The following is an 11,833-nucleotide window of genomic DNA, read 5'->3' on the forward strand; positions in this document are numbered from 1 at the left end:
GTGTCTCTCCCTCTTTCTCCTTCCTTTCCCCTCTCTCTAAAAATAAGTAAAATCTTTTGAAAATGTCTACTAGTTTATCTCCTAAATCCTATTCATTTCATTCTTAATTTTGTATATGAAACACTCTGAGAAATTTTAGGAACTTTGTTAGTTAATGAGTAACAATAATCTACTGTATTGATTATGTTTAAAAAAGGTTTTCTTTTAATTACTGGTTACCCTGAAAAAAGGATAGCCTTTTTTTCTCTATTAAATTATTTTTAAGTTGGGTAGAAAAATCAGAGGAGGAACTACATGATAGAAATCTGTTTTGGTTCTGTCCTCATCTTCCCCCCAGTTAACACTCTATTCATGACGGTGAAACTTGGGGACAGTTCTGTGTCGTATGCATTGTGTGGAGCATATTAATGAATAAATTAATGAAAGAGACATGTCTTCTTGGTTTTCTTGAATTTCAGAGCTGTACATGTAGCTTTACTCTTTTCCAAATATCTGAATTCTCTTTCACAAATGTTATCTGAAAGTTACAACTACAAAATATTGTACATGTTTTAATATTGAAACCAAAATGAAAACTGGCTGCCACAACAGAAAAAAAAACTACTCCTTGGTGGAGGTAGAATACAATAGTCTCAGAAGAATCGTGTTCTATTTTGAATTCTTGAGATGCAGCGCTATCTAGTGCGTTACTCTGAATACAGTTGTTTTAGTTTGAGAAATGTGATAACACTTCCAGACAAGTGATTTATTGATTACAAAGTAATGTATTAGAATGATTTTAATGACTTCCATGTAGCAATTCACTTGTCATTTTTCACTTTTTAGCTGCTGCTTTGGGAAACCTTGTGTCAGATTTAGCTGGACTTGGGTAGGTCCATTCATTTCTTCATTTGTGCATGCATATACTTACTTACTGTCTTTCTCTTCTTCATTCTCCTATAATTAAGAAGGCTAAAAAAAACATTTTTTGTGTGTGTTTTAGAACTAAATTTTAAAATTTTTATATCAGTAGTACTAAATCTTTGTCATACTTCAAATATAGATGCCTGGGTCATGCCCCAGTCATACGGAATTAGTTTTTGGGGAGATGGGGCCCTGACATTTGTGTTTAATAATCTCCTCAAGCAATTCTGATATATGCAAAATATTTTCTAAAACTAACATGATGTAAGCAGAGTTAAGTATTTATATGTATGTATTTTATATACATTTCCAAGGCTGAGACAGGATTAATAGTAAGAACTCCTATCACTATTTCACCCCACCCTCCTCCCACTAAGGCCAAAGAGATATGGCTCAAAGGTGAGGATGCTGGGAATGTTTTCCAGAGAGAGAAACTTTTACAGGGAGTAATGGCCAAAGCTACATGTATGTGTCTGGCCAGTTTTTGTCTTTTTACTTCATGTGGCAGGAATGATGAAACAAATTGCGGCTGTCTACTTAGAAAAGCCCAGTTTTCTCTCTCTTTCTACTTTTATACTCATTTCCAAGCAACAAACAGCCTGGGCTGCTTCCTGAGCTTGGGGAAGTCTGGGAAGTATAAATTGGACTAAATTGTCATTAACTATAGTGATAAATATACTCTCTCTTACTCAATCTTTGGTTCTGTTTCTTCCTTCCCTGGTTCATTGGAGTGATAAGTTTTGAAATTTAGATTTGGGGCTAATAGGAGTCTACTTAGCTCTGAAATATAGGCAAAGGCAGCTTTATAAGTGATCTGCACTGGAGCTGGGACCAAAGCTGTTAAAACCAAAGTTTCTTTGCTTTGGAGCCAAGGCAGAAATTTTATATTCTTAGAATTTCTGGCATAAATCTGTAATGATGTCACTCTTCAAACATTCCATTTCCCAGTTTCCAACAGTGAAGTTAATAAGGGTATTATAGCTGCTGCGATAGCTTTCTATATGTAATAGAACGAAATGATGTAATAGCTTTTAAGGCCATTTAGCTTTAGATTGCTTCATAAAACAATTATTTTTGTTTATAGATAAAGATTTTGTTGGAAGACTTTATATTTGAGAACTATTTCTTCTCTGCCTTAAAAAAATCATTAAATAACATAAACCATAGTTTATCGGTTCTTAGATACACAGTTTTTTTTAGACTTAATGTATCTGACATTGGTGTTTTTTTTCTTTTTTACAGTTTATAAAGTAAGATTGTATCCAATAAGTGATGGTAACCTAGAATTGATAAATACTTGAGATTGTCCTGAAAATTCTAGGCTGTTTTTGTCATCTATCTGATAAATTTTGGAAGTTTTTGCTTTCTGATAACAGCTACTAGTTTATGCCATATATTAAAGTGCTTTACTTTGAATTAGATAAATGCATAAACTGTAATTGTAAAAAGCTTTATATACCTTGAATTGGTCTTTTTAAATTAATAGTAGAGAATAATTTCTCTAAGTCCATTAATTTACCTATGTATTAAATATAGTAATATGAAAATAGTTTTAAACTGGATATATTTATACACAATAAAAAATGAAAGTTTATGAAAGTGTTTGTATCATTTCTAGGATGCCAGTTAATCATAGGCATACAGCTATTCTGTTTCCCTTTGTAATGATTAGTTTTTACTGCCGAGGGTATTTTACGTCTCGTGAACAACTTGTGTTCTGTCCTTGTGCATTCTTAAAGTCTTGCAGGCTACGTAGAAGCCTTGGCTTCCCGGTTAGGCCTGTCAATTCCTGATCTCACACCCAAGCAAGTCGACATGTGGCAAACGCGTGTTAGTTCACATCTGGTAAGTACTCTATATGGCGTCTGACAGTGCATTTGGGCAGCCAGCTCAAGTTCAGTCCCTTTGAGACAAAGCATGGAGCTTTATTAGCATGGAGTTTTTAAATTGGCCAAGCCTTGGCAGTTTTCAGTGAAAGAGTAATTTTTTTATTGACTCTTATTTTTTGTACATGTACTCGATTTTTAAAAACTTCTTCGTATACTTCAGTTAATCTTGAGGCATTAGTTACATCTTAGTCATAAAATGAATAACAAACTATAGTTCTTTTTGAGGATTGTTTAGGTAGAGAACCAGACATTTAAACAAATTATAATTTAGTGTGACAGGTGCAGGAATAGAATTTTACACAAGATATAATAATAGCACAAGTAAAAGAATTAACACTTTGTGGGGAGAAATTTCTTTTGGTGAGGAGATTTCTTGGTGATTATTAGATCTAAGCTGATTTTTTAAGTTATTGGTGAGACATTTACTAGGTGAACAAGAGATTCCAAGTATACTGACCAGCAGGTAGAAAAGCGTGATAGAAACAGGGTGTGTTCAGAGAGAGAGAGAAATTGGGCATTGCTGGGGTAGAACGTGTAGTGGTTGTGCGTAGAAGCAGTCGTAGAACACAGCGAGGGAGCAGTAAGAATGGGCCGACAAGAAAGACATTTCCTGTTGATGTATAAATCGTGCTACGGAGCTTGCACCTCGTACCTAGGTGACGGAGAGCTATTTTAAATAGGAAGGAAGGACACTGGGTGGATCACAGTGCCACCAATTAAGTCAAGAAGAGGAGGAAGAACGTGTTTGTAGGGGAGGAGCATGAGTTCTGTTTTGGGCGTGTTGCGTTTGAGAGACTAGTGGGACACTCAAATGGTGACACCGAGTAGGCATTTGGATCAAAGGTCAAGAGTTATAGAGGTCTGAAATAGAGAGAATGATGTTATCGTTCATTCATTCAACAAACGTTTATTGTTTACTTATATGCAGGGTACAGATGTAGGAGTTTTGAATATACTGGCTAACAAAACAAAATGTTTTTTTCTGGTGAATCTTACTTTCTAGCAGCCTGAGGGGAGAGAAGCTATTTTAAAACCCAGACTTATAAAATGTTTAGTACATTAGAAGTCCACAGTGTTATGGGAATTAAAGAAAAAAGAAAGCTGAACTGAATAAAGGAGTTCTAGGACAGAGATGGACTGCAGCGTAGACAGGAGGGTCACCGCAGGCCTCAGTGGAAAGGCCAGTGACAGTTCAAACCACATGGAGGGCAGTGGTTCTCTCCGTGTGATGGCTGGACCAGCAGGATCAGCCCCACCTGGGAGCTTATTAGGTGTGCGAATTCTTGGGCTCTACCTTAGACCTATCTATTGCTGTATAAAAATTTCACGTGAGTGTGTGTGTGTGTCCATATCTTGCAATTTGTAGATAAACTGAAGCGAGACTAGCTAGCTAACATCAGCCAGAGTTGTTGAGGAGTAAGGATGTTCTAACATTCTCATAATTTGGCTTAACATTTTACCGCCACAGTTGGGATCAAGAGATTATTTTCCTGGGGTCTTCTCACATAAACGATAATTGTTTTCTTTCTATATTATAAGTAGGTCCCTCTCCCCTCTTCTATAACAAAGCACTTCAATTATTAAACTATTATTTATATATATATGTGTGTGTATGTGAGTTTTGATAAAACTCCGCAAGCATATTCCTTAGTTATTGACTCTGCCTGTTTTATGTTAGGCTCAAACCTTCTATTCTGTAACATAGCATTTGGCGATGAACAGCTGTAGTGGTTGAAGTTAGTGATCAGCTATCTAGTTATGACATAAGCTAACTATGAAATTCTACATAATAGAATATATGTCCACACAGCTTCTAAGTGATGTAAGTTGTATTTAAAAACCTTGTTTGAAATTTGGTTGTTTGAAACTCTGAAAATACTTTTTTGCAAAACAATATCACAGATGTCCTTAAGTCCTTAGCTAGCTCCAGTATACCACAGTTAACTACAGGGTCTAGTATCATAAGATCTGAAAATAACATATGTAAGTAACTATTCTTAACAGTGGAAAAATATGTGTTAGGTCCTGGATCAGGGAGCCAGAAAAGGATGTCCCATTTCTTTCCTCCTCCTCCGCCTATTACTTTATGCCAGTTGAGATAATTGGGCTGGAGCTCGTTGACTGGCATTCCTACAGTGCAGGGGAAGAAAGCCTTGGTTTTCACGGATGATAGTAGCAGACATTCCAACAGAAAAGATGGGAAGTGGAAGTAGAGTCTATTAGCAGTGGCATTTCATATATATACGTGGGGAAGTCAGGAATCTAAAGTAGAATATGGTCTCAGTAAGTATATATATAAGTAACAACATCATCTAAGGTCAAAATAAGAATCGAGATGAGGTTTCTTGTCTTGTCTTCTGACATTAAAATATATGTACAATTTTTAATAAGTGTTTTCTACTTAAATATTTCTTTGATGTTATTTTTATGGCTGTTTGATAAAAAAAAAATTCCTGGTTGCATTGAACTTTAAATATCATTTGTTCTAGAATCGTTTTGTAGCTTCTTCTTTAAAAAGACTTTATTTATTTATTTTTATTTTTAGAGAGAGGGGAATAGAGGGAGAGAAACATCGATGTGCGAGAGATACATCGATCACTTGCCTCTCGCATGCCCCCAACTGGGGACCTGGCCCTCAGCTCAGGCATGTGTCCCGACCTGGAATAGAACCAGCGACCTTTTGGTTCGCAGGCCGGCACTCAGTCCACTGAGCCACAACAGCCAGGGCTTTTTTTATATTTAAGTTACTATGATCAAATGACATACAGTCACAGTTGAATTTTATAGTACATAGTAATTGTTTACAATAAATACTGAAGCAAGGATTCCTCTTATAGGGATAAAATAACTTTCAAAAAATGTTTTCTTTTGTTTCCTTAGGGCAAAGCTGTTGGGGTGACTATTGGCTGCATTCTAGGAATGTTTCCCTTGATTTTCTTTGGAGTAGGTGAAGAAGATGAAAAACTGGAAAAGAAAAATTAACCTTCTTAGAGTACCTATAAAAAGATGTAAACTAATGTACCTCAATTATTAAATATGCTGTCACGACATTTAGGAATTAAGACAGTAACAGTGTATAGATACGGGATCAAATAATTTCAGCATGTATTGTGGAAAACACTAACTTATTGTGGTTTGGTTTTCTTAGGACATCTTTTTTTAAAAAAAAAACTGTTTAGTATCATTTTGTGTAAATTGTTGAAATGCTTTTTCATCAATGGCAATCAGCGTTTTACTTTTCCTTCTCTTCCTTTGTATATCCAAATATCATGTAAGTATCAGTCATTGGTGTTCCGCACTGACTTGGGGCTTGCCTATTGGTTACTTACCGTGTACATGCATGAGCGCATTTTCTGCTGTTGTGTGCTGTACAGCTACAATTCAACCTACGAGTTCTCCAAATTACTTAAGATGTTTAATATCAGTTGAAGATTTTTTACTCTCTTTTTGGCAACATCAATTTTGTACTGTTTCACAGTAAACATTCACAATTCTATAATTTGTCATCATTTTTTACTCCCACATCTATTCCAGATGGATGTAGACTTTAAATACTTTAAGGTTTTACTACTTATTTAATTTTTTAACCTTACTGTCTCAAGTGCCAGAGGTCAGTCAGAGTGAGCAATTAGTTATGTGGTCCCCCTACTTACATAAAACCATATATGTTAAGTGTATTATTTTGAATTGATGTTTTTACTTTTAATTTCTCAATTTTACATAATTACATGGTGGTGTTTGACTCCTGAGAGGAAGAAAAATACTATTTTAGGATCTTTTTAATGGTGATTGTGGAATTAGATCTAAGGGTTTTGACATTACACTTGGAAATTAAGAAGCTAAAAATCTTTTTTAGAGAAATAGAAAAGGGGAACTGTCAAGAAGGTTTATGGCATCAGAGGTAAAGTTGAAAGGATGTTTGTAAGGTTAATGAGATATAATTTACATTGTTTGGAAAGGATTCCTCGTCCCCCCTCCCCCAAAGTGTCTTGTCATCTGCATTGAATGAATCTGAGTACTTCCTACTCATAATCCTGGTGGTGGTGTATCTTGTTTGGTGAATTTTACTTCTGGATAACTTCTTTTGAGGTGAAAACTAAACATTATATATATATGTGTATATATATATCTTTTTGCTATATATAGTCTAATTGTCAAAAGTTACATGAGTAATGAAATTCTCCTTTTTTTTGCTTTTTTCTTCTTTTGTGGTTTTTAAATCATATTCTAGACTGAAGCTACTTATTTTCAGTCTTGCATATCTGACTTAAATATAACCATGTGGTAATCATAAAATTTAATTTTATGAACACTTAAAGTTTGTTACATGTGCTAAAAAATTACTCTTACTTGTAAGAGTAACTAAACACATCGTGAAGGAGAAAAACTGAAATTAAAATTAGTACTTGGGCCGCTGAAATTATTTATGTTGATAAATAGATGCAAAATGAAGGAAATTTATAAGGCGGCTGTATTTACAGCTACCTTATTTTAAAATTTTATTTGCATATATTTACTTTGAGCTCTTTTTCAGAGGAGCTGATTTTTCCCACTAGGCAATTTATCATATTCTCTTTGGTTGTGCTTCAAAATAATTTAGTGCTGTCCTTTAATCACAGATTTTTGAAGGAAAAAGAATAAATCATACAATATGAAAATAAATATGTACTATCCTTATGTACAGGTACATGACAGTCTCATTTGATCAAGTTAGAATTATAGAGCTTGGTATCTTATTAGACAGGATACCATACACACACCAAATTTTGTTTTTATTATTTCAGATGAGAGGACTAGAGTGCTTATTAAAATTTTATATTTATGTTTACATGCTTTTGTCCTGAACTTGACCTTTCTGTTTTCTGAAAAAGCATTTTATTGTGGTGCTTAAAATTTTTCTTATTAATTAAATCCCATATCCAGAAAGAACCTTGCCTGTAGGTTGAGAAAGGGCCTTTGAGTGCTGTTTTTTTGTTTGTTTGTTTTTCTGTTGCAAATAACCCAGCCCTACAAAATCTTTCAGTTTAGCTGGACATCTACGCAGTTATTTAAGGTATCCAAATATGTAATATAAAGTCTTCATATTAAAAAATATTTTAATTTATGGACACAATAAAAATTTGCATCGTTCAGGTAATTCCTTTTCAAAAAATGGCACCCTTTTGTCTTTAACCTGAGATACACGTTTTTTCAGGATCTTACTCTACAGTTAGTATGGTGCTTTGCACAGAGTGATTTCTGAAAAGTGGGTCCCTTTAAGATAATTACTTTATGTAATCATTAGTTTGTCATCTGTCAAAAAGAACCTTATTTCAGATTGAAACTGGAATTCTTATTTCTCATATTAGCTATATATTGGGAGCACTATAACTGTGGTTAAATGCAACATGAGCTACTTACTAGTACTGTTCATGTAAAATTCATTTTGTCTATGTATTATGATTTATTAACTTCTTGATGCATGTAAATTGGGTGCATTTTGTTGCCACTGTATGTTAAATGGTGACCAATGTTTTTACAAAAGAGTTGAACAAAAAAGTCTTTTAAGAATTTTGGAATGTGGTTTTGATTTTGAGATTTGATTTTCTCCCTAATCTCAGAAAGCTCTGGTTGTTGTGTCACTAAAGGGCATAGGATTAATAGACGCAGGTCGTTCCGGGGCTGTGGCAGTGTTCCTGCGAGAGTAAAACGGAACTGTTGATCACCTCACTGAGTCTGCACTTGCCATACAGCATTACAGTTCTGAGAGGAGAATGATCCCCCGTGGAGATAATTTACCTTTAAGAGGGCGTCAAAAAAAGCTTTAGGAAGATTGGCACGAATTACACTGATGGCATTTATAGCAGTCGTATTCAAGCCTTCTATATGGTAATGCCTCATTCCCTTTGCTCCTTCTCTCTAGAAGGTGAGCTACGAAGGTAATGGAAATTTATCTTTTACAACAGAAGTTTGTCCAAACCATTTTGAAGTAAATCTTTCTAATTTTAGAATTATATTTTCTTGCTGTCTTAAGAGTGTATTAAATGTAATGTAACCTTTTTCTTAGTGGCTAAGCATCATTTTCTCGGACCTGGTTATTGTGTTGTAATGCAGTATCTTGGGAATCTGGATTTTATTTCTCATTTTTTCTCCCTTTTTTTTTGCTGCTCTCACTTCTGGCAACTGCTTTGTGTCTCTGATTTGCTGCTTCCTGGCTACTGTATGGTCTTAGAAACTAGGTAGCGAGTTTTACCATGAATTACTTGGGGAATGTTAATAAACTGACTGTGGAGCTTGAGTGCCATGACGATGGTGACGATACACGCAATGTTAGATCCCTTCTGTGAAGCACTGTTTATTGCTATGTACTGTGAAGTTTCGCACCCATTAGCACATTTAGTCACTTTAATAACAACGAGTTGGTGCTATTATTATTCCTATTTCATGCTGGGTCAGTTGAGACATGAAGAGGTTAATTTGTCCACCGTGTCACTACTAATGAGTGGACTGGAATCGAACTTTGCCCAGGTATAAAGCCCATGTGCCTGACTCCTCTGCGATGAGGACATCAGTTGCATGGGCTTTGTAATGTCCGTTCTCTGGTAGGTTCCTTTTCACCTGCCTCTCGGTGGAGGCACTTTCTCGTCTACAACCTGGAGGAATTGTACTTACTCGCCCAAGGTCCCTTTCACAAATCCTGTGTTTTGGTTGCATGCTGTGTGCTAGGAACTGTTCAAGGCACTGAGTGAACAGCCAGAACATGCCTTGCCTCCTGAAGCTTCCACTGGGGGGGAGGAGGACACAGAAAAGCAAATATACACTAAAGTATTTTATGCCAGATGGTGATAAGTTCTCTAGATATAAATGACCAAGGAAGACAGAAAGTACCAGTGGTCATATGTGGGGGTGGGGGTTTGTTTTTATGTAGAGTGGTCAGGGAAACCCTGAAAGGTGTGAGAGCATCAGCAAGGCTGCGAATAGAGGGCATCGTGCTAGGTTCTAGAAAGTGATGGCAAGAAAATATCCAACACGTGAAATATATTTCCTTATGGAATGCATTGAAGATGCCTTTGGGTTTTTTGCATTATTCATGTTTTGTGGATTAAGCTGAAAGATTAATATTCAAATATTAAGATTAATGCCCCTGCATATTTACGGACATCAGTAGCGGGAAATGACCCAGAAGCATGGGGATTGCACCCTGAAATTCATAGTCAGTAGGTAATCCATCAGCAAATCACTCAGGGTTTGTGGTGTGTTCATAATGAAACCTTATTAACAGATCACTTTTCACCAAAGCAGTGAATGCTATTGGCATATGAGTTGTAACCCTGAAGTTAGTGTTTTTCTCGTGTTAGATTTTTGAAATGGAAGAGCAATTAAAATAGGGACAACTTAATTTTAATTTTGATTTTGAAGTTTCAGGACTCTCAGAGTCTACTGATCTTACACAGCCTGCCGTGTGAAGCACATGGTATCATGTATTGGTTTTTATGTGATAAGTTTATGAATGAAAGAAATATGAGCAAATTTTTAAATTCGTACAAAGACTAAAGAGTAGGCATCTGAGGGATTTTATAATTTCTCTACAACTACAACTCAGATTGTTTTTGTTTAAATGAATAAAATGCGAGATGATGACTGAAGGGGTAAACTCAAAGGGACCACTTTTGCAGGGAGACGAGAACACTCTAAAACTGCAGGATGACAGAGCTGTTATGGGAACAATGAAATTCATGGGGACTTGGCATTTGCTGTAAGTAGGAAAGCTATACATTTATATGTGCTTCATAATTTATAAAATATACAGATGCTAGACAGAAATGGGGTGTAAGAGAGGTAACTGAGTCAAAGAAAACTCTTAGGTACTTTAATGAGAATTAAGAATTTTTCCTTTTTTATTGAGGTGTACTTGACATACAACATGCTAGTTTCAGGTGTGCAACATAATGATTCAACATTTGTATACACTGCAAAGTGATCACACTAAGTCTGTTTGTCGGTCACCATACAGAGTTACAAAGCATTTTCTCTTGTGATGAGAGCTTTAAACTTTACTTAGCAACTTTAAATTTTGCAATATAATACTGACTATAGTCACCAAGCTGTGCATTACATCCCGATGACTTATCTGATGACTGGGAGTTTGTACATCTTGATCCCCTTCACCCACTTTGCCCACACCAAACCCACTTCCCTCTGGCAACCCTCAATCTGTTTTCTGTGTCTATGACACTGGTTTGGTTTTGTTTGTTCTTTTTTGTTTTTTTTTTTAGATTCCACATATAAGTGAAATCAAACAATATTTGTTTCTCTCTGACTTTTTTAACTTAATACCCTGAAGTTCTAAATCTGTGTTGTCACGAATGGCTAGATTTCTATTCTTTTTTATGGCTGGGTAGTATTCCATTGTATGTGTTTACACACACACACACACCAAATCTTTAGGCATTCATCTTTAGATGGACACTTCGGTTGTTTCCATATCTTAGCTACTATAAACAATGCTACAATGAACATACAGTTGCGTATATCTTTTCAAATTAGTGTTTTCATTTTTTTTTGGATAAATACCCGGAAGTGGAACTGCTGGACCACATGGGAGTCCTATTTTTAAAATGTGAGGAATCTCCATAGTGTTTCCCATAGCAGCTGTACCAATTTCTATCCCTACCAACCATACATGAATGCTCCCTTTTCTCCACATCCTCATCAAGACTTGTTGTTTATTGTCCTTTTAATGATAAGCATTCTGACAGGTGTGAGGTGATATCTCATTGTGGTTTTCATTTGCATTTCCGTGATTATTAGTAATATAGAACATCTTTTCATGTATTTGTTGGCCATCTGTATGTTTTCTTTGGGAAAATGTCTGTTTAGATCTTCTGCCCATTTTTTAATTGGATAGTTTGGGGGGGGTGTCATTGAGTTGTATGAGTTATTTATGTAGTTTGAATATTAACCCCTTATCAGATATATGATTTGTATTTCCCCCCATTCAGTAGGTTGCCTTTTTGTTTTCTTGATGGCTTCCTTTGCTGTGCAGAAGCTTTTTAGTTTGA

General features: G+C 35.5%; 1 protein-coding gene across 3 annotated transcripts in view; it reads left to right on the forward strand.

Moving 5' to 3' along the window:
- Positions 1-11,626, forward strand: part of TMEM65 (transmembrane protein 65) — a 52,960-nt gene extending 41,334 nt beyond the window's left edge. For all 3 annotated transcript variants that reach the window (XM_053929426.2, XM_053929427.2, XM_053929428.2), the window contains 3 exons: positions 826-868; positions 2,643-2,748; positions 5,673-11,626. In XM_053929426.2, the coding sequence (XP_053785401.1) occupies positions 826-868; positions 2,643-2,748; positions 5,673-5,774 (251 nt within the window). In that variant the 3' untranslated portion in view covers positions 5,775-11,626. The remainder of the gene's footprint in view (positions 1-825; positions 869-2,642; positions 2,749-5,672) is intronic.
- The last annotated feature ends 207 nt before the right edge of the window (positions 11,627-11,833 follow it).

The sequence above is a fragment of the Desmodus rotundus genome, chromosome 8 (assembly GCF_022682495.2).
Source record: "Desmodus rotundus isolate HL8 chromosome 8, HLdesRot8A.1, whole genome shotgun sequence".
NCBI lineage: Eukaryota > Metazoa > Chordata > Mammalia > Chiroptera > Phyllostomidae > Desmodus > Desmodus rotundus.